At 44.9% G+C, this 27,496-nt stretch overlaps 1 protein-coding gene across 12 annotated transcripts in view; it reads left to right on the top strand.

Moving 5' to 3' along the window:
* Window positions 1-27,496, top strand: part of DPF2 (double PHD fingers 2) — a 45,028-nt gene that overhangs the window by 3,322 nt on the left and 14,210 nt on the right. For 3 of the 12 annotated variants that reach the window (XR_005226110.2, XM_037903975.2, XM_037903974.2), the window contains exons 2-7: window positions 6,607-6,767; window positions 12,191-12,298; window positions 13,737-13,951; window positions 21,210-21,302; window positions 23,807-23,885; window positions 25,327-25,368. Coding sequence is in view for 9 of the 12 variants with exons in the window: in XM_037903975.2 (XP_037759903.1) it covers window positions 6,607-6,767; window positions 12,191-12,298; window positions 13,737-13,951; window positions 21,210-21,302; window positions 23,807-23,885; window positions 25,327-25,368 (698 nt within the window). In the remaining 3 variants the exon portion in view is untranslated. Of the gene's footprint in view, window positions 1-5,017; window positions 5,200-6,606; window positions 6,768-12,190; window positions 12,299-13,736; window positions 13,952-21,209; window positions 21,303-23,806; window positions 23,886-25,326; window positions 25,369-27,496 lie in introns of all 12 variants that reach the window. The other 9 variants (XR_006292385.1, XM_007070335.4, XM_027832495.3 and 6 more) reach the window with 4 other exon arrangements.

The raw sequence follows: 27,496 nt of genomic DNA, 5'->3' as shown, positions 1-27,496 counted from the left end.
AGTGAGCTGTAGCTCATGAAAGCTTATGCTCAAATAAATTTGTTAGTCTCTAAAGTGCCACAAGTACTCCTTTTCTTTTTTCAGTGGTTTCTGAATTCTTTCATGCCGTGACCACCTTTGGGCTCACATCTGTTAACATGGCCCGCAGGGGCAATGGTGCCAATTCAGATATTACTTTTTGGGGCTAGAGCAGATTTTTCAGCCCTGCTTCCCCTTCTTACATCCAGCCCTGGTCCACCCCTAGGTCTCAGGGGGAGTTACCATCGGAGACCAAAGTGCATGGATTGGGCACGCCCGCCCCAGTGAGGGTGGCAGTTCAGGCTCCTCCCCATCCCTCCTCTCCACCACAGCTCCCTGTCAGGCTGGGGGTGGTGGTGTCTCATTTCAGTGCTGCCAGCCCTTGGATTTTGCTTCCAGTGGCAGTTACCAGCCTCTACATAGCCAGCTCTGTGCACCTATGCCCTCTGCCTTGCAATGGGACCGTGAACAGTCTCCCTGTCTCCCCCTGCCCTACTTAAATGGCAGCCCTGTCTCCCCCTCCTTGTTAACTTGAGGCTTCCAATGGCACTAGGAGGAGCTGCCAGGAGGTCCAGCAGGAGGGCCCAGCAGGCAGTGCAGGACCCAGGACCAGCCAAGCTCCCTTCAGATCCCCACTGCCTTTCCTCACCCTGCTATTTACCCTTCTCTCCGCTGGCTTGATGTTTCAAGACACCTCTTCCCCTCCCTCCCTCGGGGGTCATAACTCACAGTTTGGAAAACGAGTCTATATTGAGCAAGGAAATCATGTTGAACCTGTGTCAGCTCATTGTTAAAAGTGGATGCAGCCAGTAGGCTTTTATTTTTCTCTAGTATGGGCTGAACCACTGGGAAGGGGTTAGGTTGGATATTGGCTGCTGAGCAAATTTCTGGTCTGCTTTTTTAGTATAGAAGCAAAGACACAGGGTCTGTTCTTTTTTTTCCCTCCTTGGATCAAGATATTTTTGCATATGCAGGACGTATCTGGAAATGCGTGAAATTTTTAAAAATATTTTGCTTTATTTGACATTTTCAGTCTATTTAAGCTGTGTTTGAATGCACAGCAATGGCGTATCAATACAATCAGCTTGTGCATTAAGCTCAGACGTTAGTTTTTAATTGTATCTTAGAAATGTGTATTATTAGACTGAACTGTATAAAAGTATTGATATGACTTTAATAAAAAACTAGGTTATGTATTTTAAAAAGAGAATATCCAGCCATTTGTCTGTGGAAAAGTTTTGACTCTTCCATTAAGATGTCTCTTTCCTGATGATGTCACTTTTTTTTTTTAACCCCCTCTTTTGATTTCTCCATTTCCTGATTTTTGGGGCACTCTACAGTACAAACCATGTTAGCTGCTAAGGGGAATCCTATTCTGTTTCCGAACACCTTTAGGAAAATTTTCCATCCTGAGAACTGCTATAATATTTAATGCTTACGTAGTGCCTTTAATCCAAGAGACTAAGGGCATGTCTACATTTGCCATTTAAAGTGGAAAAAGTCCCTTTTCTGCTCAAAAACTGTAGGAGTGTCTACACTTGCCAATGACTTTTTTGCGGCAAAACTCAAAAGTTTCACCGCAAAAAGTAAACCACCTCCATGAGAGGCGTACAGCTCTTACCGGTGATGATTTTGCGGTGATGTGCAAGTGAAGACATGTTCTTCCTGTTTACAGAACTTTTAGCCTCCGGAGCATATCCCACAGTGACTAGGTGACCACTCTGGCCAGCAGCTCTGCTGCTCTGATGCCAGGTAAACAGACATCCACCCCTCCCCCTGTAAAGCCCCGGGAACTTTGAAACTTCCCTTCCTGTTTTCTTGGCAAGTGCTCACTTATCTGGCCAAGTGATAATGGCTGCTCTAGGGGCCAAAGATCCCCAGCTTGGAGCAATGCTGAGCTACTGGAGCTGATCAGTGTTTGGGGAGAGGAGGCTGTTTAGAGGCCCAGGATGTCCCGTGATCACCCCCCGCCCTCCTTTTCCTACAAGACCTAGCTGTCAGAATGGAGAGAGCTGCACTGTGGATTAGCTGTCCTCAGTGCGCTGTTCTCATGGGGGAAGTGCTGCAAATGTAAACACTCTCTGACGCCTGTGGAAGTAAGTGAGTACACAAACTAGTGCTTTTCTTTTACCGGTTCACTATCACCAGTGAAACTGACAGCACAAAACCTCTGCAAGTGTAGACATAGCCTAAAAGTGTTTTACAAGGGAGGGTAGGTGGTAGAATTATCCCTTTTTTTGAAAATGAAGCACAGAGCTCTTAAGAGCACTCTGTATGAGTAGCTGAACTGGGAATAGAGTTCAGGTCTTTTAACTCAGGGTCCAGGAGGGCTCTCTCCAGAGGTCTGGACAGCTTCTATAGACTGAAGTGGAGAAGAGACTTGTTTTGTCAATAGCATCATTTACTGATCAGTTATCAGAGCAAAAGATAGCTTCATGCACTGATCGGGGAACTGTCTTAGCAAGCAGTTGAGAGTTTCATCTGTAGTATGGATATAGCTTATACTCCTGTCTACACTACAAATTTAGCTGTATAGGGAGATATGTCCAAATCTGTATAGTAGTTGGGGACATGGCTAAAGCATAATGATATTCAGTCTGCTGCAACACAGAACTATGCTTTAACTGTGTTGATTGACAACAGTACTGTAAGCACGACCTCCCTACTCCAATGAATTTTTTAAAAAAGTGTGACTTGTGCCACATACTACTTTGTGGTGTTGAACTTGCTAAGATTAGTGCTAACCTGGCAGTCAGAAACCCATAGGGACACTGGCTCTCTTAGTTGGTTCTGAGGACCATTTTATCCCTCACATAATCTTGTTTGGCTGTCAAATCTTTCTGTGCTGTGCATAAGCAGAAAGGACCGTGGATGAAACAGAATTTTTGATGTGCAGGTGCATCTGAAATGGATATTATCTTCTTATTTTTGGGAAGCTTTTCCCCCTAGTTAAAGGGGTTGGTTCTCCTTTAGCTTACATCAGTTTTCCTCCTTATAACTCCACTGACTTCAATGGACTTAATCCTGTTCTTCACTGGTGTTGGATCAAAACCAGGATTGATATATTTAAATCTCAGCTTCCCCATCCCAAGTGTATGCCTTTGTTCTGTGTTATGTCCAGCAAGATATTTTGCATGGAATGTTATGTGCAAATTCTCATGTGTTGCCTGAAAGACAAAAGCTTCCATGTGTCATGTCTTGTTGTTCATCCCGTTAAACTAGTAGCTTCCTTGCCATGCGTGTAATTACTGAGTTGTGTTATGGAGCCAGCCTGAGTGCCTTTCCTCTCTGACTCATGTTCTCTGGTTTGATGAGGTCATTTCAGCCAGCGTAGAAGTGTCAGAATCTATCTATATGTGTGTGTAAACAAAGGGCTGTTGTGCTTATGTATTTATCAATTTTTTTCTTTCTTTCCTCTCCTCTCCTCTCCTGGCATCGGAGACATAAAATTCTCTCTTCTTTAGCAAGCTGAAGTCACCAGATTCTCTGCTTTCCCTCTCCCTGCTACTTTGTGGCAAGATTTTAACGTTGGAATTACTATAATTATGGCTCATTCAATTAAGTGAGTCTTTAGTGCTGCTGTAGCAAAAAAAAAAAAAAAAAAAGGAAAGAAAGAAAAAAAAAAAAAAACACCAAAACCTTGAAGGGGGGGAAAAATAGATTTAATCAGTCTTGTATTCTTCTTGTCGGTTCGTGACTTCCCCCTGGTTTTGGTAACTTGATTACCAAGCAGAACTGGATTTTTTTCCTCTCTTGGATCTATATATTGAAAATGTGCTTCAGTATAGCATAACAATATAAAAAGACTCTAAGTAGAGGGACCATCAAATCAGTGATTTACTCAGAGGGTAAGGACATGAGCATAGCATGTAGGTAGGTCACCTGAATTTTGAGTGTGGGGATGGAAATATAGCTCTTGGCATCACTCCAAAATGCTACTCCATAATTTTGTGACAAATCTATGTCCATGATACCTTTATTGTTGTCTGTGTGTGGCAAACGTGAGATCATCCTGTCTTCACAGGAGCAGGAAAGGAGAACTCAAAGCCTCCTTCCAAGATGCATGCTTCCAGCACTTGATCTAAATGAGAATCTCTGTTACCACTGCAGGGTCTGTCACATATTTAAGGACTTCTGAATCTGTTCAGTGGTTCACATGCATTACAAATTTCTTATTAGTTTATGCAGTGCTTCCAGAGTATCCCAAAAATGCAAGGATCACTCCACTCATCAGTTAAAATCCAGCTACTTCTTGGTTGTGTAATGGCAGCCCCACTGCACAACAACTTAGGGCAGAAAGTGAAGGAGTCGTATATCCAATTTAAACTGCACAGTATACCAGAGTTATAATTTGCTTAAGTGCTGATTGGTTCCTTTACTCAGTTCCAGTTAGGATACCCACCTTTTTAACACTTAGAAGCCAGAAATTTGGTACAAAATTTAATTGAAAACCCAAATATAAATCAAGGTGATGGTCTCGTATGAAACAGTGAATTATTTATGGAGAATTGTAGCTTGGAACCCATCTGTTTTAAGACCTCTGTACATAGTGCATCATTCTGTGATATTTCATGAAATGATATTTAGGGTAAAAGATTGGTTGCTCAGGGAGTTGGCAGTTGGGTAATAGAGCCTTTCAACTCTGCCATTTGACTGTAGCCAGGGTTAGCAATGCCTTAAAAAAAATAAATCCCGTAGATTCCCTAGCCAGTTCTCAGCAGGACAGATGTCACTGATTCGCTCCCTTGCTAGTACACTTGGCAGAAATGCCAAGGATTGAAAGAGCCTTGGAGACTTATCTCCGTCTCCAGAGTTGAGCAGCGGTGATTGGCTTTGAGCAGCTTCCATTGCTCACACTCCTGGTGAACAGGGCTTCAGATTCAAGGGATGTCAGCCTGGTCCCATGTTCTCTGCTCTGTGTCCCTATCTGGTTCCCTCATTATGTACCTTTTGACCTTTATCTCCATTCCTGTTTTTTTTACTTGTCCCCTGTATTCAGTCAATTTCTAGGTCCCATGGTACTTCCCTCGTCTAGAGGATGGGTCTTTTGTTCTTGGTGGGTTCTGTCCACTGTTCCTGAGGATTCAAATAGGCTGGTCTGGTGTTCTCTGCTCAGCATCCCTCTAGACCCCTCGTTTTGACCCTGTGATCTGCCTTTCATACTTTGTACCCTGTAATCAAGTAAGTGCTGGGCTCTGCAGCATGTCCCTCATCTGAGGGGGTGGGCCTCTTAATTAATCATGTTTATTATGATAGTGTCTAAGGACCAACCAAGAATGGAAACTTGTTGTGCTAGGCACTGCACAAACACAGAATACTATTTGCAGGTACTGGGACAAATGAGTCTAGACCTGCCCAAAATTAAAAGCCCCTCCCCCCCCCCCAATCTAAGGGGGAGGAATCACTAGGCCGAGGCCACAGGTGAGTGCATGGGACTGCGAAGGAGACAACAGAAATGGAAGTGAGGTCAAATGTTAAAAATCAGGGAACCAGAGGGGGACACCAGGCAGAGAAGCCCAAACAGTGCCTGCTGCTCCTCAAAGGTGTCTAAGGAGGTAGTGTACAGTCCCCAGGGGAACTGCACCCAGAGTCAATACAGAGTAGCAGACAGTTCCTGACCTGAAGAGCTTACAATCTAAATAGATCAGACAGGCGGGGAAAGGATGTCAGCAAACAGCATGTTCCACAATTTTTGTTAGGTGAGTTTGATTTTGGGGAGGTCATCTAAATGAAAAGTGAAGGGAGAAGGGACTGAGGGGAACAGGGCAGGTGTGGAGTGAAGCTGAGACAAAGAGAGTGGGCAGGGAAGGAGAGGGATGGAGCCAACAGTTGACTCTGGCCACCATCCTGGGATTTAAATAGTCTGGTAATTTTCACCAGCATTAAATCCACACTACTGGGATTTAGAATGCTATGCAACTTGACAACTAATAACAATAATATTAAATAAAATAAAAAAAAACATTACAAATTGCTCTGATACAAATTACTGGGAAGCCTCTGTGGTTCCTGCAGAACATTATTCAGTGTAAACAGCTTGAGAAAAATATGCCAAAAGCTTTCGGAGAACAGTCTGAAATCCTTACTTTGGAAGGATTGTTGTGTATCACACTTGGAGTAATTCCAGATACCTCCGAGGAAGCTGGGTTCTTGTAGGGATCTGATCTGTATGGGTCATTGGTCCGCTCCCTAATGTTAATTCTAGTAAAAGTCTGATTGGGCTTGTCTACGTAGTGGTGATAGAATGTCTGACGGTGCAAAGTCCTGAGGTAGGTGTTTCTAAATAGTTATCTGGGAAGTCCTGCAGTAGGGATATAAATCCCCAAGAGCAAAATATATCACAATGGTTTGTTTATGTCAGTGGTCCCGAGTGCTTGGGTCCAGCCGTTCTATTGTCTTCAGACTTGGCTACAGATCTTTTACAAAGGTCTAGCTCCAATATTTATGTTGGTACATCCAATCCTGCCAGAGCATCAGGAGAGTTTTAAAAACAGGTGTGTAGAAAGTGCCAGGAAAGGCAAGCAGCAACGGCAGCTAGTAAGGGAATCCTAATAACTAATACACGGTGTCTGTTTCCTCATCCCACAGCCTTGGAGAGCAATATTACAAAGATGCAATGGAGCAGTGCCACAACTACAATGCCAGGCTGTGCGCTGAGAGGAGCGTCCGGCTACCTTTCCTAGACTCACAGACCGGAGTGGCACAGAGCAACTGCTACATATGGATGGAGAAGCGTCACAGAGGCCCAGGTAGGGCCTTTTCTGCTGTTATGGTACAATAGCGTATCCCCAAAGCCAGCACCAGACTTCCCCTCTGCCTCAGCTTACCCACTCTTGTGTAAACTAGCAGGCCAGCTCACCAGCCAGCGTGTCAGTGAAGATCTCCCCAATGTCTCAGTATTTAACTTCCTTTTCCCAGGGATGCATTAATTTTTCAAACAGATTTCAACATCAGTCAAGACAGGCCTGGCCCCTCCTAGGGCATCTGCTGCTGCCTGCACAGCAGGTATCTCTAGCCAAGTCTTTCCCCTACCTTGTGTGGCAAACATGCCTTCCAGGTCCTTTCCCTGACCCATGGTCTCTTTCAGTTCTCCTCATTAAGAGAACTGCTTGTTTCTTTTTTCAGAGTGGTAGCCATGTTAGTTTGCATCAGCAAAAACAATGAGGAATCCTTGTGACACCTTAGAGACTAACAAATTTATTTGGGCATAAGCTTTCATGGGCTAAAACCCACTTCATCAGATGCATGGAGTGGAAAGTACAGTAGAGGTATAAATACACAGCACATGAAAAGATGGGAGTTGCCTTACCAAGTTGGGGGTCAGTGCTAATGAGCCAATTCAATTAAGGTGGAAGTGGACTGTTCTCAACAGTTGACAAGAAGGGGTGAATATCAAGGGAGGAAAAATCACTTTTGTAGTGCTAATGAGGCCAGTGTAATCAAGGTGGCCCATTTCAAACAGTTGACAAGAAGGTGTGAGTATCAGCAGAGGGAAATTAGTTTTTGTTGTCACCCATCCAATCCCAGTCTTTATTCAGGCCTAATTTGATGGTGTCCAGTTTGCAAATTAATTCCAGGTCTGCAGTTTCTCTTTGGAGTCTGTTTTTGAAGTTTTTTATGTTGAAGAATTGCCACTTTTAAGTCTGTTGTTGAGTGTCCAGGGAGACTGAAGTGTTCTCCTACTGGTTTTTGAATGTTATAATTCTTGATGTCTGATTTGTGTCCATTTATTCTTTTGTGTAGAGACTGTCCGGTTTGGCCAATGTGCATGGCAGAGGGGCATTGCTGGCACATGATGGCATATATCACATTGGTAGATGTGCAGGTGAACGAGCCCCTGATGGTGTGGCTGATGGTGGTTAGGGCCTAAGATGGTGTCCTATCTGAAAAGTCACAGGTGGGGGCTAAGACGAAATCCCTTAAAGGGCCAATTCACCCTGTGGTACATGGGCATAACGCTTGCTGCACTTTATAAGTGTTTAGGTGAGGAAGGAGTGGGGAGGCTCTTTGGTTTTGGTTAATGATGGAGAAGCTGTTTGCCTCAAAGTAACAGGAGTACATTTCTTTAACAGTTCACTTATCTTTCCTCAGCTGCTTTTGCACCTGTCTTCCATCATGCACAGTGCTGAAGACCTACCTGTTTATTGTCTTGCATGAATAAGTTCAGCGACCTTTTGTATTCAATGGAGTGTAGTGGTTAGAGCCAGGAAACTGGTAGTCAGGACTCCTGGATTCTAGTCACAACTCTGGAAGCCAGTTGGGTCTAGTTATTATAGCAAGGTGAGTGGGAATTAGGATATCTGGGTTCCCTTCCTGTCTCTGAGTAGAGAGTGTGACTTAATAAACCATGGCAATTGAAAACTGGGGCTGCTGGTTTCTGTGCCTGACTCTGGTACTAACCTGCTATGAACTTGAGAAAATATTCAGGTTCTCAGTGTCCTGGGATCAGAACTGTAACTTATGATCTCATCAATACATGTGGGATCAGTGTGACCTAGTGGCTAGAACATTGGATTGGAACTCGGGAGACCTGGGTTCTGTTCCTGGCTCAGCCGCTGGCTTGTTGGGTGATCTTGGGTAAGTCATGTCCATTCTGTTCCCATCTCTAAAATGGGCATAGTGATACTGACCTCCTTTGTAAATTGTGGTGTTATTTTATACAGCTCTTTGACAATACAAACTTTGGTTAAGTCATGAGGAATATTATGTTGGAACATTTAGTCTTAGAACCTAACTCTGTATTAGGAAACGCAGAGAAAGACCTGACATCCCCTAACCTGCAAAAAGAAATGTGTGTGATGGCGTTTATATGATGCTACTACCTGTGGACCACAATCAAGAATCAGAGCCGCACTGTGCTAGTCCCTGTGTGGACAAGCTGCAAAGATAGCTCCTGCTCCAGAGAGCATACAGTCTCGGTATCACAGGACAAAACCGACAAAATGGGGTGAAAAAATAATACTTCGATTGGAAGCTTTTTGTGGCAGGAACCAGTGTTTTGTTCTACCCTGTACAGCACCTAGCACCATGGGGTCCTGGTCCATGACTGGGGCTCCTAGATGCTACTGCAATTCCAGTAATAATGTGAACAGAGGTAGCAGAAATCTTAGCTGGCCTAAGCAATGCTGGAAAGCAGTGTTTTGTAGGCATCTCACAGCCTTTTTCAATGTGTGTGGGAGGAATGTGTGGGATTGCAGCTTTGAAGGTTCGCCTGACCATGGCTTTAAGAAACAGAAATTTGGTTGCAAACATGCAGCTGCTGGTAGAAGCTTCCCCTCAGCCCTTTCATTCAGGAGTTCGTCTTACCATACTCTGTATGTCATTATGCATTGATATAGACTGAACCTCTCCTACAATGGGGAATGGAATGCTGCCTCTTGGCAGCAAACTTTTGCTCCCAACATTTATCCCATTTTACAGAGAGGCAGTGTGATCCAGAGGATAGGGCACTAGAATGGGAGTCAGGAAACATGAGGTCTGTTCCTGGCTTTGCCAGTGACCTACAGGGTGACCATGAGCCAAGTCAATTTGCCTCTCTGTACCTCAGTTTCCCCGTTCCACCCTGTATCTGTTTAGATTGTAAACTCTGTGGTGGTAAAAAAAAAAAAGAAAAAGAAAAAGAAAAGGAGTACTTGTGGCACTTTAGAGACTAACAAATTTATTTGAGCATAAGCTTTCGTGAGTTACAGCTCACTTCATCGGATGCATTCAGTGGAAAGTACAGTGGGAAGATTTATATACACAGAGAACATGAAACAATGAGTGTTACCATATACACTGTAATGAGAGCGATCAGGTAAGGTGAGCTATTACCAGCGGGGGGGGGACGACAAGGGGGGGGACGGGACCTTTTGTAGTGATAATCAAGGTGGGCCATTTCCAGCAGTTGACAAGAATGTGTGAGGAACAGGGGAGGGGAATAAACATGGGGAAATAGTTTTACTTTGTGTAATGACCCATCCGCTCCCAGTCTTTATTTAAGCCTGAGTTAATGGTATCCAGTTTGCAAATTAATTCAAATTCAGCAGTCTCTCGTTGGAGTCTGTTTTTGAAGGTTTTTTTTTTTGTTGAAGAGTTGCTACTTTAGGTCTTTAATCGAGTGACCAAAGAGATTGAAGTGTTCTCTGACTAGTTTTTGAATGTTATAATTCTTGACGTCTGATTTTTGTCCATTTATTCTTTTACGTAGAGACTGTCCAGTTTGGCCAAGTACATGGCAGAGGGGCATTGCTGGCACATGATGGCATATATCACATTGGTAGATGTGTAGGTGAGCCTCTAATAGTGTGGCTGATGTGATAAGGCCCTATGATGGTGTCCCCTGAATAGTTATGTGGACACAGTTGGCAACGGGCTTTGTTGCAAGACAGGTTCCTGGGTTAGCGGTTCTGTTGTGTGGTGTGTGGTTGCTGGTGAGTATTTGCTTCAGGTTGGGGGCCTGTCTCCCAAGATCTGTGAGAGTGATGGGTTGTCCTTCAGGATAGGTTGTAGATCCTTGATGATGCATTGGAGAGGTTTTAGTTGGGGGCTGAAGGTGATGGTTAGTGGCGTTCTGTTATTTTCTTTGTTGGGCCTGTCCTGTAGTAGGTGACTTCTGGGTACTCTTCTGGCTCTGTCAATCTGTTTCTTCACTTCAGCAGGTGGATATTGTAGTTGTAAGAATGCTTGATAGAGATCTTGTAGGTGTTTGTCTCTGTCTGAGGGGTTGCGCAAATGCGGTTGTATCGTAGAGCTTGGCTGTAGACAATGGATCATGTGGTGTGGTCTGGATGAAAGCTGGAGTCTTGTAGGTAGGCATAGTGGTCAGTAGGTTTCCGGTGTAGGGTGGTATTTATGTGACCATCGTTTATTAGCACCGTAGTGTCCAGGAAGTGGATCTCTTGTGTGGACTGGTCCAGGCTGAGGTTGATGGTGGGATGGAAATTGTTGAAATCATGGTGAAATTCCTCAAGGGCTCCTTTTCCATGGGTCCAGATGATGAAGATGTCATCAATGTAGCGCAAGTAGAGTAGGGGCATTAGGGGACGAGATCTCTCTCTCACAGATCTGGGGAGACAGGCCAGTCCTTGCTTACAGACAGCCCCCCAACCTGAAGCAAATACTCACCAGCAACCACACACCACACAACAGAACCGCTAACCCAGGAACCTGTCCTTGCAACAAAGCCCGTTGCCAACTGTGTCCACATATCTATTCAGGGGACACCATCATAGGGCCTAATCACATCAGCCACACTATCCGAGGCTCATTCACCAACACATCTACCAATGTGATATATGCCATCATGTGTCAGCAACGCCCCTCTGCCATGTACATTGGCCAAACTGGACAGTCTCTACGTAAAGGAATAAATGGACACAAATCAGATGTCAAGAATTATAACATTCAAAAACTAGTCAGAGAACACTTCAATCTCTTTGGTTACTCGATTAAAGACCTAAAAGTGGCAATTCTTCAACAAAAAAACTTCAAAAACAGACTCCAACAAGAGACTGCTGAATTTGAATTAATTTGCAAACTGGATACAATTAACTCAGGCTTTAATAAAGACTGGGAGCGGATGGGTCATTACACAAAGTAAAATTATTTCCCCATGTTTATTCCCCTCCTCTCCCCCCTGCCCGCCATTGTTCCTCACACGTTCTTGTCAACTGCTGGAAATGGCCCACCTTGATTATCACTACAAAAGGCCTCTCCTGCTGGTAATAGCTCACCTTACCTGATCACTCTGGTTACAGTGTGTATGGTAACACCCATTGTTTCATGTTCTCTGTGTATATAAATCTTCCCACTGTATTTTCCATTGAATGCATCCGATGAAGTGAGCTGTAGCTCACGAAAGCTTATGCTCAAATAAATTTGTTAGTCTCTAAGGTGCCACAAGTACTCCTTTTCTTCTTGCGGATACAGACTAACACGGCTGCTACTCTGAAATCTGTGTGGTAGGAACTCTCTTGCTATATGATTGTGCCAAACACAGTGGGGCCTTGATCTTGGTTGGGGCCTCTTGGTGCTACTGTAATACTAATAACAACTTAGGGTCTTATCCTGAGGGGTGCTGGGGTTAGCCACAGTCCCCATTGATTTCCAAAGGCAGTGCCTGTACTCATCGCTTTGTGGCATCAATTTGTCAGAGAATATCAGATTTCAGGCTTTCTTTTGTGTTTTAAAGGTTTAGCCTCTGGTCAGCTCTACTCCTACCCAGCTCGCCGTTGGCGGAAAAAACGCCGTGCTCACCCTCCGGAGGATCCAAGGCTTTCCTTCCCTTCCATCAAACCAGGTGACCCTTCCCCTCCCTCTGATCTCTGTTTGCAATGCAGTTATTAGGCTCTTCTCATGAGCTATTTCACCTCAGGTTATTGCCTGTGATATTAGGGGAGTGGTCTCGATGACCCAGGAGGTCCCTTCCAGTTCTTAGTTTATATATTCCTCTCTCGGGTTGACGATGCAGCCTCACCCATGTCACGTCCATACTGTGCATAGAGCATGGTCAGAAATAACCTCTTGGCACTACTGAGCTCCATAAATGCCACAGTTACACCAGCTGGGGTAGAAATCATCCACTGTTGGCATTGTATGGGTTGTGGCATTCGTGGCTGAGCTCAACATAGCGAGAACTTGAGCAGTCAACTGCTAGCTCTACTCACCTGAGCTGCTCCTGTGGGCTGTTGATTTGGGACCATTGCAGGAGCAGGGAGGGAATGTATGTTTGAAGAAGCTGCCTGTTGCTTTACCCCACATGGACATCTTTTCAGTGGGGAATTGGAGTAGATCAGTGTTCTGCAGCTTTCCCCAGTTTTTTACCCCATGGGTCTCTAGACCAGTGTGGGAAGCACCAAGGTAGGATAAACATAGGAGAGATCCACTGTCCTTCTGGATGTAAGTCAACTACTAAGCATCTGGTCTTGGGGAAAATACCCCTCCCTAATAAATGTTGTTGCATAATTGTGTATTTTGGAAGGAGTACATCTTCGTTAAAAAGAAAAGGAGTACTTGTGGCACCTTCGAGACTAACAAATTTATTTGAGCATCCGATGAAGTGAGCTGTAGCTCACGAAAGCTTATGCTCAAATAAATTTGTTAGTCTCTAAGGTGCCACAAGTACTCCTTTTCTTTTTGCGGATACAGACTACATGGCTGCTGCTCTGAAACCTGTACATCTTCCTTAGGAACACCTGTTGATGACCAGTATTGGAGAGATGATACTAGTCTAGATGGGCTTATTGGTCTTATCTAGCATTGTGGGATAGGGGGTGGGGTACCAGGCTAGATGGGTTGATTGGTTTGATTCAGCATTACAGGGAGTGGAAGGGTAGCAGGCTAGACTGACCCATTGTTCTGATCCAGTGCAGTTGGATGGTGGAGATACTAGAGTAAGTGGTTCTGGGCATGGCAGGTAGATCATGATACTGGACTAGAAGAACTGTAATGATATTTTCAGAGTGCCAGTGCAGTTCAAGGTCCCATCTGTGCTACAGAATCAAGTGTACTGCAGGACTCAGTTGCAACATTCCTGATACCTGACATTATAACTCTGTCCCACAGTGTAGACAGGTCCTAACTACATCTCCACATTGTGCTAATGCCTTGGATGTGTTTTCTCCCTTGCACACAATTAGTTGATTTGGCGGTATAATTGTGACCTAGTAGCATGGAGAACCTACTTAACTTCTGTTTTTTTTAGCTTTTGGCTATAGTTTTCTTTCCCCTTTCTACAGATACTGATCAGACCTTAAAGAAAGAGGGGCTGATCTCCCAGGATGGCAGCAGTCTGGAGGCTCTCTTAAGGACTGACCCCCTGGAGAAACGCAGCCTGCCAGACCCGCGCAATGATGATGACAGCCTCAGCGAGTTCCCTGTCACCAACAGCCGTGCGCGGAAGGTACGGCAGAGAGAGGGCATTCTCCCCTATGTTGCAAGAGGGAGCTTCATGGTAAAACACAAATGTCTCACTGTTAAAGACAAACACAGCACACTTTTTTTCTTTCTCTTTCTTTTGTCTTGTTAGGCCCCTCTCTGACTGCTGTTTTGTGGTTAGGGTGTATGTCTGTCTGTCTGTCTTTCGGCAGGGGATGAAGGCCTGGATCTACAGAGGGACCACTGAGCACTGAAAATTTTGAACCCCTGGTGGGAGCCTGCCATTGGGTGTGGGGAGCAGGAGGTAGCAGTGGCAGAGCAGGAAGCCAGGAGTGCAGTGAACTATTGGATTTGTTTTCTGGTGGTAGAAAAAGAAAAACTGTTTCATTTTGTCCAGGCCCCATTTTGGCTTAATAGAGAGGATGCATGTGTAGCGCACTGGACGGGGACTTGGGAGACCTGGGGTCTGTTCCTTGCTCTGCCACTGACTCTGCTATATTAGAGCTAGCTACTAGTATTACTATGAATTTATTGCTGCTGTTTCCCTGACTACCAGTGGAGGAGGGAAGTATTATAAGAGCATTGTGAACTAGTGAGTAGAGCACTGATCTGGGGTTCGGGAGGACTGGGTTCTGTTCCTGACTCTGAAACTGGCCTGCTGGGCAGCCTTGGGATCTGCTGATAAGCACTACAGAAGCACGAGGTGGTGGTGTAATTTAGCTGTGTTATTTTGCATTGGCCCAAAGTTTTAGCTTGCAGGTTCTCAGCCACTAGCAGCTGAAAAGAAAAGTGGGGTAAGGAAGGAGCTGACATCAATTAAGCACACGATCATGATCAATATCGTGGACCGTACTATGCTCTGATTTCCCCCCTGGCCCCACTGCCTTTTGCCTCCTAAACAACAAAGTTTCAGTACAGGGAACCCTGCAGTGATTTTTGCTATGCTTTGGGATGTCTGCAGAGAAATAAATGTTTCCAGGAAATGGGAACAAGCAAGGAAATAACAAAGCACCCTCTAAAAAAAAACACCTGTTTCAAAAATTTCCATTGTTTCCAATCAGGGCATTTGTGTAATCTGCAGCAAGAGTGGAGCTGTAATTTTAAGAGATCTGCAAAAGGAGAATAAGGACTGTGCTCATGTGGTTTGGTTTTTTGTTTTTCCCTGTGTTATGATGGAAAAGGAGCCCTGAAAGTGATTATTTTTTTACATTACAGATTTGGGTGTGTGTATGTATTTACAGGGCCTTCATCATCATAGTATCGGTTTGCCCCAAAGAGCTTCATACTTAGGTAAACAGCAGCTCTGTTCTTCCTTGTTGGATACAAATACTCCAGCTGACGGTTTAAATTCCCTCTAAGATGCGCAGCTGCCTATTAAGCCCTGTGCAGGGGCTCAGGGCTGCGGCGGGGAGAGGCGGCCCCAGCTGGGAGCTGCCGCAGCGGGGAGAGGGCTGGGGGAGTACTCTCTCCCCACCGTAGCCCCTGGGCAGCCTGCACCCAAAACCTCTCATCCTGGGCTGCACCCCAATCCTCTGCCCCAGTTCTGAGCCCCCTTCCATAACCCGAACCCTCATCCCTGGCCCCACCACATGAATTTTTTTATGTGCACCAGTATGAAGGTGATGTGTCACACATCACCTCCATATTGGTGCACCTAACAATTCATTCTGCACATGGATATAAAAAATTAGAGGAGACACTGCTGACAGGGCTGCTGTCTACTTCATGATGTTACCATTTTTTATCACTGATAAAGAGCATGTTAAAAAGTAATTAGGGCTTTTAGTGATGCGTTGCCCAGGATGAAGTAATTGGAAACCACTTTCCATTCCACCCCTGTTTTCCCTTTTATTCCTCTTGGAGCCCAGGTTGGTGATTTTTGTTGTTTCAAGCAGAAGCCCTGTGACTGTGGTCACTACTTTACTTCACACGTATGGGCACAAGTTCAATCTGCAACTGATTGCCGCAATCCTGACTAATGTGGCTGTGGTGCAACAGTAATTAATCCCACCTTTGTGGTAGCATGAGGATGTTCACTTGGTGCTTAAGTTGTTTCATCCTTGCAGCCTTATTTTATGGGGAGCCATGTGTACTCGGTTTTATATTTATAGATACTTGTGCAGCCAGACTTGGTCGTTTCTTTTGAAGTGAGATTTTTGGCTTGGAACTGGTGCACCTTGTGTGAATTCTTCAGCGGATAATATTTTGCCTTGATCCAAGTTTATGGAAGCCCTTTACGAGAACAAGCCAACACTATACCCATATAAGTATAGGTAAGAGATGGCTATGTTATAATAATAATATCTAGCTCTTGCAAAGCACCATGTTCACTCCTGGGCTCATGACAACTCACTGCTGCACCCTCAGTCGGGTGCAGAAGGCAAAAGGGTTTTATTTAACAATCGCCCCCTTCAGGCAGGGCATTATTTGCACTAGTCTTACTCAGTACCTAGAGGCAAGACAGGTAGCAAATCAAAACTGTAGTCCTGTGTCAAGCCTACCTTTCTTCAGGGAGGTTCTGGCAGGCAGCCATCTCTAGTCAGCTCCTCGCCAGACTTCTCTTACAGAGTGAGAGCTTGGAGGTCTTTTCTCCATCCTATCCAGCTCACAACAGAGCTGGGCTTTTCCCATTTTCCATTAACCCCTCCCTCTGAGCCTGACACCTGTTGCAGATATAGCAGAGGGGGCTGACTGAGCCTGCAGCAGCTCATTAACCTTTTCCTGGCAATGTGGGATTTGTGTGCCTCATTGCAAGCACCTGCCATCAGTAGATCACAAAATGGGGTACTTTCATCCACCCCTCACATGCAGCCATCTCTGTTATGGAATGCAGTGGCTGTTTACAAAAGTTTAGAGCAGGAGCAAAGAGCACTGTATCCAAATGAAACAGCAAGGGGATTAAGGGAGACAGAATGGAATTACCCTAGTTGGGATTTAGCCAGGATATAGCCCTTATTGTTATGGGGCATTACAGGTCCCATGGAACTTTTATAAGCAATGGGAATTTTATTTTCCTTGTCACCTGAAAAATGGTAGCTCTGTGCCTCCTTCTAGTATTCTGGAGGGCTTGGGGTGAATAGCTCTAATGTGGAGGAATGCTGTCTGCTGAGTTGCCCACACAGTTCCTTTCACACAGCACTGCCCTGGTATCTTACTGAGGCACTGGGGTCAGCACTGACTTGAAGGAGGGCCCTCTACTGAGTTGCCCTCACTACTCATTGTAGCACTTTGTGCTCACTGATGTGTCCCTCACTGTTGTATCAAATATAGTGTTTCTCTGCTTTGGAGCTCTACTATTCAGATATTGCCCTTGCTGATGTGATCTGATGTGCGTTCCTTCACAGCGCAAGATGGCCAGCCTACAAGAACCTTGGGGTTGGTCCTTTTGTTTGCCTCCGCAAAAAGGAAGTATTGGGTTCAAACCTTCCATTGTAGTCTGGGTTGATTGATTCCACAGCTGTGGCGTGATGCTGGGGTGTATGAGCTGATGCCATGCTTTGAATTACATTACACCAAAGTTCCTTTCTTCCTAATCTCTGCATCATCCCTCACCTCTTCAGGAGATGAGGCTACTAAGCCCTGTGTACTAGCCCATGCTCCCACTCACTGTATAACATGTTAAAAATAACAAAAGTAATACCTAGTTCTTCTGTAGCATGTTTCATCAGTAGTATTTTACAGAGGAAGCAAGTGCTATTATCCCCATTTTACAAGTAGGGAAACTGGGGCACAGAGTTGAGGGGACTTGCCCAAGATCACCCAGCAGGTCGGGGCAGAGCTGAGAATAGAACCCTGAGTCCTTGTCCAGTGCTCTATCCATTAGGTGGCTCTGACCAGAGTCCAGGGCTGCTTGTGAGCTGTAGCAGCATGTGTAAGGCTCCTCTGTTTAGCTTGTGCAATCACTGCAATGCTGTGTTTAATTCTGCTGTCGTGGAAAGTTAATATATCCTGGGAATCCTAGAGTCTCCCTCTGTAAAACATCAAATATTATCTTTTGTTAAAGATTTCTCCCCTTCCCCACCCCAATTGAAAATTAACTTTGGATTCTAGGAACTTTTTTCCCATAAGGAGGGTGGAATTTGCTGTGAAATGTAAATGAGGCCCTCAAAGCCACAGGGGGCTCTGCTCTTCATCATCTCCTATTGAACTGCTGAATCTATATTAAATGCATTGGCAAACCTCCAGGAACGCCTCACATACCAGAGCCCTACAAGCCTAGTAAGGATTGGAGCTGAATGGAGAAAATGTCTTCAGCATGCATTTTGTTCTTATCCTTTACCCCATTGTCAGATTAATTTTTGTGGAAGGAGGGTTGGGGGTGGGAATTTTCCAGCTGAAAATTTTGCAGATTTACATGTGTAAAAACTGCTTTCACCTCTGCCTGGGTATTTTCTTTTGCATAATTGTCTTGGTCATTCCTTTGTGATCCAGTGAGAGAGGGGATGGTTTAGTGCATTGAATATCAGGTTGGCAGTAACTTACTTGGTTCCGTAACAATGCAATGCATTGCCATAAATGTTCCAGTTTCATGGGTCTCAGTTACCAGGGCAAATTGTAATGGTTACTGCTAGTTATTATTTCGGTTGCTGTAGGCCAACTAAAAGCTTGGCCCCACTGCTATGCACTGAACAAACATACAGAAAGAGACAGTTCTTGCACTGAAGAGCTTAAACAGAGGCATCAAGAGGGGATGGGGCTTGGCCAAAGTCACACAGTAGGTCAGTGGAGTAAGACCACAGATCTCCTGATTCCAGTGCTCTATCTGCTACGCTGCACTGCAGAGCAACTATGTTAAACAGCCTTAGAGGAAGACTTGCTTGAAGTACATGTTAAAATCCCAGGAGGGTTGGCTCTGTTCTTTGTCCTTCTCGGGCAGATAAATTGAGTTGTATACAGTTCATTGTGTGTAGGACCTTAAATTCCAAAATATTTTCTGGTCACAAAATATCCCATGGCTCTTTCCATAAGAGTTGAGGTCTTTGGCCAAATTCCAATTCTCCCTCTTGGATTCCTAATGCACTTTCAGGCAGATGCATTCTTACTCTTGTCCTAAACTGTTGGGGTTGGTTAGTGTAAATTAGGAGTAACTCCAGATAAAATTAGTAGGCTGGTGTGAAACCGATGTCACAGTAAACCAGGGCAACTGCACTTCTGACTCCTTTGTGGTCTGGCTTAGGGCATCTCCATTCAGGTCTTGACCCATTACCTTTATTGGAGCAGGAAACTGCATTCCTCTCCCTTCTTTCTGGAGATTTAAGCTACAATTTCCTCCTGAAACTCACTGTGATCGCCATAGCAAGATGGAGTTTAGTTCAGCTCTTGCTGTCCTGCTCATTCCCAGGGACAATGACAGAGTTTAGTGACCAGCCATCCTTCATAAAGGAAGGTATTTATTCAGAACCAAAAAACTCTACAGAGAAAACATATCTTGAAAACCATAAATATCTTGCACCCATGCTGTTTTACCAGGTGGTGTTCATCTTCCACCTGAGACCTGGTAGGTTTCAAGGTCCCTCAAACCTTTTGTCTGGGTTTGTTCCTCTTGGGTCCAAGAGCTGACATGAAACTATAATCAGAGTGACACCCCTTTCTCCCCAACCCCCCCCCCCCCCCCCCCCCCCAAAAAAAAAAAAAAAAAGCATGCTGTCCATCCATTCTGTACATTTCTCAGTTCTCTGTCTGCTGGTTCTCAGGAACCTGTCAAAAACAGTCTCTGCAGTTTCCCCCCATGCTATGGGGATCTTTAGAGAGTTGCAGTAATTATCCCTTAATGTTGTTAGTTTCTGATAGTTCATTTATGCTAAGTGACTTCCCCTGAGTCACTGTACTGCTTGTCTTGTTTCAAGAGAAAAGTTTAACCCCTTCAAAAGTAGTAGGCAATTATATAACGTGAGAGGGGAAATTGAGTCATACATTCTTTGATAAAAATAAATCAGAAGTTTCCCAGTTCTCCACAATCAGAATCTGCGTTCCATCGCAGAGACAGCTGCAACTTAGCGTTGTGTGAAGCAATCCTCCTCCGTGCTCCATATAGGGACAAAAGGTGCTAGAGAAATGTATTATCACGGGAACTTCAGTGTAAACAATGTTTTTCTTTCTAGGCTTTTATACAGCACTCTTTACTATGGTGTCTGTGTTATATATCCTTTGCATGGGACTGATTTTTTTTTTTTCTTGTATCACAGCAGCATCTGGAGGCCTCATCAGGGCCCTATTCTCCCAGGTGTTGTGCACATATTGTGTTAGGTAATGGGACAATCTCTATTTGAAAAGTTCTATATAGACAAGACAGGCAAAGTGTTGGGTTGAAAGTGAGAAAGTATTACCCCCATTTTACTGATAGGGAACTGAGGCACCAAAAGATTAAAGCCCCAATCTAACCAGTGCCTAACTTTAAAACCGTGAGTAGTCTCATTTAATTTGTCATGTAAGTAGTGCCTAGGAGCCCGTTGTGCCTGGGCCCTGTACAAACATAGAGCAAAGAAATGTCCCCTGCCCCAATGAACTTAATGTCTGAGTGTAAGAGCAGAGAACACAGGTGGACACAACAAACAGACTAGGGAGCACAAGCAAACAATGAGACCATGATGGGCAGTGGTCACAGTAATCCATAATTAGCCACCATTACTTATACTCTGTTTGCTACAATTAAGTACTTTGGGGATAGCAAAATCTGCTACACATTATATCATCCCTACTTCCTCCATCCAAGCGTGCATTAAAGGAGAAGGCAATCACTTTTGTGTCTCTTCCTCTAATGGTGAGAATAGAGAATCTGCTCCATAGTAATTAATCTTTCTCTCTCACTCCCCTAGCAGGGCCTTTTTGTAGGACCTTTTCCAGTAGCTCCCAGTTTGGGATGAGCAGTGTTCCTTGGCACTGCAGTTCTCTCATCACTGAGTCTGTTCTGCAATAAGCTTCTTGGCTATGATGTTTTATGTGCCCCTGGATTAAATTCCTGCACTTTTAAAAAAAATAAATCACTACTCGGTACTTAATGTGTGGCTAACTTTAAAAGTTTCATGCAGAATTGGGGACTGAGAGACTCATCCAAGGTCCATAGTGGATCCAGGAGCTGAGGGCCAGGTCTTCTGAATCACAGCCTGGTTCTGTAACCACAAGACCAGCATTCTCTTTGGTGTGGTTGGGAGTAAAATGTACCTGAAAATTCCCACCCCCTCATATATGCCACTTACTCCTCCCTGTGTGTTTGTAGCTTCTGGTGGACATCCCTCAGCCAGGTTCTAACGTCACTGTCCATTCTCCATTTCTTTCTTTCCCAAACCATGCCAAGTTTTTTTTCCCCCCTACAATAAACCCTCTCCCCTCTACAGCGGATCCTTGAACCCGATGACTTCCTGGATGATCTGGATGATGAAGACTATGAAGAGGATACACCAAAGCGACGAGGCAAGGGCAAAGCCAAGGTAATGCCAGCTGGATGAGTTATGGTGTTGTGGGTCTCGATGGGCCCAGCCTAGTGACTGTGCTGAGTCTGCCCTATGAATTTCTCCTGAAGTCTGATATACCAATACTCGCTGTAAAGGCCTGTCACCATTAATGTTTGTGATCATGTTGTAAACCATTTTCAATACTATGTATATCCACACCCAACACAGTTACAGAACACGTTGCCACAGTGTTAAGAAATAGGGCTGGGACTTCCAAAGAAGCCTAGGGGAACTGAGCTGAATTTCAGTGGGATTTGGGTACCTGGCTCCCTGCTTTGAAAACCCTAGCCTGGTTGCCCAGCCCTTCCTAAACCTCCCACTGTCTCACTACGACTGGTGCTAGCAATGCCAAGAGCCTGGATTAGACAGCATCATGTGCATTTTTGCCATCATGTCATCAGATAGGGTCTAGATCAGTGGTTCTCAAACTTTTGTACTGGTGACCCCTTTCACATAGCAAGCCTCTGAGTGCGACCCCCTTATAAATTAAAAACACTTTTTTAAATATATTTAACACCATTATAAATGCTGGAGGCAAAGCAGGGTTTGGGGTGGAGGCTGACAGCTTGTGACCCCCTGGGGGGTCCCGACCTCCAGTTTGAGAACCCCTGGTCTAGATGATGCAGCAGCTGAAATGTCCATTGGAGTCGCACTGATGAAGGCGGGACATACATACTACAGTCTCACAGTAGACCAGTCAGGAGAGCGCTGAAGCAATTGCTCAAATGCTGTTGCAATGTTGCCTGGAAAGAATTTTAATGAGAACTCACCTGTGGGTTAGATGTTCTGGGTGATTACTACTGCTGGTTCACGTCTTTTTCAGTTCCATAGACTTTATGGCCAGAAGCAACCATTAGATCATCTAGTCTGACCTCCTATATAGTACAGGCTGTTTAATTTCAGCCAGCCAATCACTCCTGCAGTGGCCACATTGACTTCAGTTAAACCAAAGCATTTTAGTCCTCAGGAAACTAAACTGTTGTGTGTTCCAGGAGAGAGGGAGGTGTCACCAATGCTTAATGGTAGGGAATGAATTAGGTGAGACATGTCCAGATGATCCTGGTAGATGATCCATACCTCATGCTGCAGAGGAAGATGAAAACCTCCTGAAGTCCCTTCCAGTCTGTCCTGGGGGAATATGCCTTCCCAACCCCAAATCTGGTGATCAGTTAGACCCTGAACATTTGGAAAAGACACATCAGCGAGGTGTGAAAGACACAGGATCCTCTGAACCATCTCAGAGTGCCAGTCCACCCCAATGGGTGTCCTCCAGTGGCTGATCTCAGAGAAAGATGGAAGAAAACCAAAATAGATAATAATTATGTATCGGAGGGAAAAAAAATTCCTTCCTAACCCATGCAGGGCTGAAGCCCTGAAGCAGGAGATTAGAGAATAGTCATTATTATATTATCACAGTCTCTGTCTCATGTTCAGAAAATGGGAAAATCTCTCAGGGGATAGTCAGACTCTGGTAGCTGGGCTGGATCAACTGGGTAAATAACCACGTCTTAGTTCACTTTAATGTGGTTCTTTGAATTTCCTGAGAAAATCTGATTGTTTTAATCTGTGACCCGCTTTGTGTTGGTCTCCAAGGCCAGTTCTTGCCTGGCATGTGATCTACTTGAATGTATAAATAGGGGAGTAGTGAGTAGGAGGGAGGTGATTGATAGCTGGCGAACATGCATGGAGAGACTTAGGGTATGTCTATGCTACAATTAAACACCTGTGGCTGGCCCAAGTCAGCTGACTCAGACTTGTGGGGCTCAGGCGGTGGGGCTGTAAAATTCCAGTGTAGACATTAAGGCTTGGGCTGGAGCTCTGGCTCTGGGACATACTCTTAGGAGGGTAGGCATACTGAGTGTAGACATTCACTAAAAGGTCTGTGTAGCTTATCAAAAAGAAGATTTGAAAAGTGAATTGATTAGGGTGTATATGTCCTTTACAGGGAGAAAATCCCAGTTTACTAAAGGGGTCTTTAACCTAGTGGAGAAAGGCAGAACAAGAACCAATGGCTAGATGTCAAAGCCAGACAAATTCATATTAGAAATAAGGCACACATTTTTCACAGTGAGAGTGGTTAGCCGTTGAACAAACTCTCAGGGGAAGTGGGGAATTCTCCATCTCTTGGTGTCTGCAAATCCAGACTGGATACTTTTTTGGAAGAAGCTTTAGTGAAACCCATGGATTGAGCCCAGTAACTTGTGTAATTGGCCAGAATTCTCCAGTCTGAGTTACACAGAGGTCAAATTAGATGATCTAATGGTCCATTCTGGCCTTAAAATCTATAAATTATCTCAGGCAAAGACCACTAAGGGGCGCTATTTGATTGGTTATTTTGTTAGCTTATCTACAGGCATGCAGGAGCCCCTTTGACTAGTCCCTTATGGACTGTCAGCTAGTTTGGTGGCATAAGAATGACTAAATTCTAGAAGCAAATGTTTTCGCAATGGCACTTTACTGATATGTTTTCTGGTTCCCAGGGTAAAGGTGTCAGTGGTGCTCGGAAGAAGCTGGATGCAGCCATATTAGAAGATAGAGATAAACCTTATGCCTGCGACAGTGAGTATGAAAAGCGCTTGTCTCCCTGTAGTCTGTACTCTGGGACCAACCTGTCTCCAATGTATTTGCTTTTGGAGTGAGCGGTGAAGGGAGTAGTGTTCCAGGATCCATTGGGGGCAGGATGGGATTTTTGCAGGGGTGTGATAGTCGTTCAAAATGAAGGTGGATCTGAGAATATTTAGAGGACTTGTAAGTTCCCCCCTCTTTGTTTTTACTGGAGCCATAGCCCTAATCCAGATCTGTCATTTCTGCTGGGTGCGGAGAATCCAGTTTGTTTGTTTTTTTCCTGGAAGGACACGTGCAATATCTGGCACTGGGGGTAGGTTCTCCTACTCCAGCAGAATGTTCACTAAGCAAGGAGGCCATTGCAGATGTCTGGACTGCATGAAACGGCTGGTCACTCCGCTTGCATTCTTGCAACACTTTAGCCTGCACCACAGGTGTGAGCGGCATTTCTGGCAGCAGTGCCAACATGTTACTTTTTTGTTTGGCTGCAAGGAGCTGTCAGAGCTCCATATTAATGTCCAGCCAGGGTCTCTGAATCTAATGGTGAGAATTGCCTCTTGATTGTATGGGTAGTGGGGAGAATGAACACGGAGGTCTCATTCCCACTAACCAGGGTTCCTGTCTTTGATTTCTAGGTTCAGTCTGTTTTATGGGCCTGGAAAAGCCCTACCCACCCTTCCCTATGCTATTCAATACATGACTCAGCTATCTGTTTGCTGCAGGGTTTGTGGAATCCAATTACTTTGTCCTCTCCCTCTTCTCAGACCTCATAGTTCAGCTGGAGGGCAGGGATCAATTCTGTCCTACTGGAGATATAGTCGCTGCTCTGCTGATTGTTGTCCTAAAGACCTTTTGGTCCATGCTCTGGCCACGAAACATGGTTTTCATGCCACATTTGTGGTGTGGGAGAGCTAATTTTAGCTCTAATGGGATTCAATTTCAGTAATTTTATTGGCAACAGAAAGGCATACTAGCCCTGCCGGGAATGAATACATCAAGCGCGTATCTAGGGCAAGTAAATGGGATTTCTATGACGTCCCTGTTGTGTGTGACTCCGTTTCTGATTTGGTAGCAGCCACTACGTCCCCCAAGAACTCGTCCCATGCTGCCCCTTGCAGAGTTCTATGCTGTTATTTCCTTCCTAGCTGTCAGTGGGAATGCCACTGGAAAAGCTTAAGCAACCCAAGGGAGCGGCTATTCCTGCAGTTCTGAACTTTAAATTGGCAAAAGAATGTACAAAATCCTGAGTTTTTGCAGTTACTTCTGTCTCTCCTTCCTACTGTCCTGGTAGAATTGTCACCAGTTTTTTAAGAAAACTAAGCAGTATTTTTTCCTATTTTCTCCTTTTAAAATCACTCTGCTCTCTGTTGCTTGCCATGTGTGTGACCTATGGTGTGTTCACCTTTTTTCTCATTATTCTCTTTCTGTATTTCAGATAGTTACAAACAAAAGCATACCTTGAAACCTCCCGACCGAGGTAGTCCATTCTCTCTGTCTGCTTTTTTATTTCCTCCTGACTTTGTTCTCCTGGAATGTTAGTTTTAAAACTCTTTGGAGTGGGGTCTCAATCCAGAGCACCAAGAAAAATCAAACCAAACCGCCACCACAGTTGGCACAGATTGGCTCTCCTGTTGCCTGAGAGGCCATGGATTGAGTGGGCCATGGAGACTGAGCTTCCCCTTTCACTTTGGCCATGGTTTTCAAACGCGACTGGTAATCTTGGGTTGCCCAACCTGAGTGCCCTTATTAAAGGGACCTGATTTTCAGAACAGTACACTAAGAAGGACCTCCTGTTTCATTGAGTCCAGTCCCTGCTATCGCAGGCAGCTCTGTCATGTTAGCCTGATCATAAACTTATCAAGTTCCCTTGTCAGACTAGTTGTTTTTCAGAGGCTGGGCCCACGCACTTGCTTAAAATCAGGCCCCTCAAAGGTGTCTCAAACAGGGTATCCAAAATTGCTAGTTGCTTTTGAAAATCTTCCTTCTTGCCCACAGTGTGGGGAGAAATTTCCCCGGCTGTTCCTGGTGCTGTGGATGCAAAGAGGCCTCACTGTCTTGGGATGTCAATCTGGCCCTTTTCGCCAGCAGTAAATTCATGTGATAAATCAAACCCACTCTGGAATGGCTGAGGCATGACTCTTTTCCTTCAAGGAATGCCAAAGTATATTGCTACTGGAATAGGCACTGTGCTTTTACTCTGTCAGAACCCGGCCATGTCAGACTCTGGATGAGGGTCAAAGGTTATCAACTGCCATTGAGATTTTGGCTCAAATATATGTACTTAAAAAAAGCATGATTTCTCTCCCTCTGACGATGCTGGCTAGGCCTCCTCTGAAACATAAGGACCATCTTTATACTAGGGGTTCTGGGTTATCACAGGGGATGCCTTTTGAGAAATGGAGATGTTATGGGTCCGTTAAAACTGCAAGATGTTTGAATGAATGACATCATGTGGGGTGTTGACCATTGTCCTCAAAATTCTGAAGGGGGTGGGACGGCTTGAACTGGTCCCTGTTGGCTGCTGTAGCAATGCCTCCTGGCCTGGCAAGGACACCAGTGACACATGCCCAGCTGGTAAATGATGGTGTAATAAGAGTCAAATTGGTTTTTCCTTATGCTGCCATTCCGCCTCTTAGCTTAGACTTATGGTGGCTTTTTTGACTCACTGGGCTCCTGTGCCTCCTAGCTAATATGCTACCCCATCTCGCTTAAGCTGCACCTGCACGGCTCTGCCAAATGCTTCCCTTTTCTTCCACAGCCGGGATTAGATATTAATGCAACACCAGGTCCAAAAGGCTCCTGGGCAAGCCAATGCGTTGGCTGGGCCTCTGGAATTTGCAGTCTGTTAAATATTTGATGAGCAAAGTTATGGGTCTGCAATTTTCTGTAACAGTGCATACTTCAGTGACCTCATTAAACTCCTCACATGGGGCCTGATCACCCATCATTTGTTACGTGGCATCTATAATGAAGAGAAATTCAGCGTATGGGCTCTCCTACCCTCCCCCAGCCACTCTGCTGCCTCTGTTCTCTGTGGTGCAACAGTATTGTCTGGTTACAGCCAGGGCCTGAGAGTCAGAACCCCCAGGGCTCTCGTCCTACCTCCAGGAGGGGTGAGTGGTGGTCTAGTGGGTTGGAGTGGGGAGGGGAGGAGAGAAGGAGTCAGGCTTCCTAGCTCCAGGAGGGGAGTGGGATATAGTGGTTAGAACAAAGTGGGGATGGAAGTAAGAACACCTGAGTTCTGCTTCAGACTCTGACGTCGGAGACTCTGCATGATCTTTGCAAGGATCTTAATTTCTGTTATCTATAAAGTGGTGGATAAATATCCCCCTTTGTCAAGTGCATTGGGGTCTTTGAATGAAATACGCAGAATAAAGAATAGACATTTTAATTCTCATTGACATGACTATTAAATACTTATAATGTGGTATTGCTTAGACTAGAGGCCAGCCATCAAGAAGCTAACCATAACCCTGGCTTTCCCAATGACTGCTCAGAGTCCAATTTCATTCCATCTAAGCCAGTGTGTGCAAGATCCCTGCCACAGCAGAAGTATCCAGAGAACAGTGCTGCTGGAGGAGCTAGCCAGGCCTGGTTTGTACTTG

Source organism: Chelonia mydas, chromosome 7 (genome assembly GCF_015237465.2).
Source record: "Chelonia mydas isolate rCheMyd1 chromosome 7, rCheMyd1.pri.v2, whole genome shotgun sequence".
NCBI lineage: Eukaryota > Metazoa > Chordata > Testudines > Cheloniidae > Chelonia > Chelonia mydas.
The sequence above is the reverse complement of the archived record's forward strand: the minus strand, read 5'-3'. Positions and strand labels throughout refer to the sequence as shown.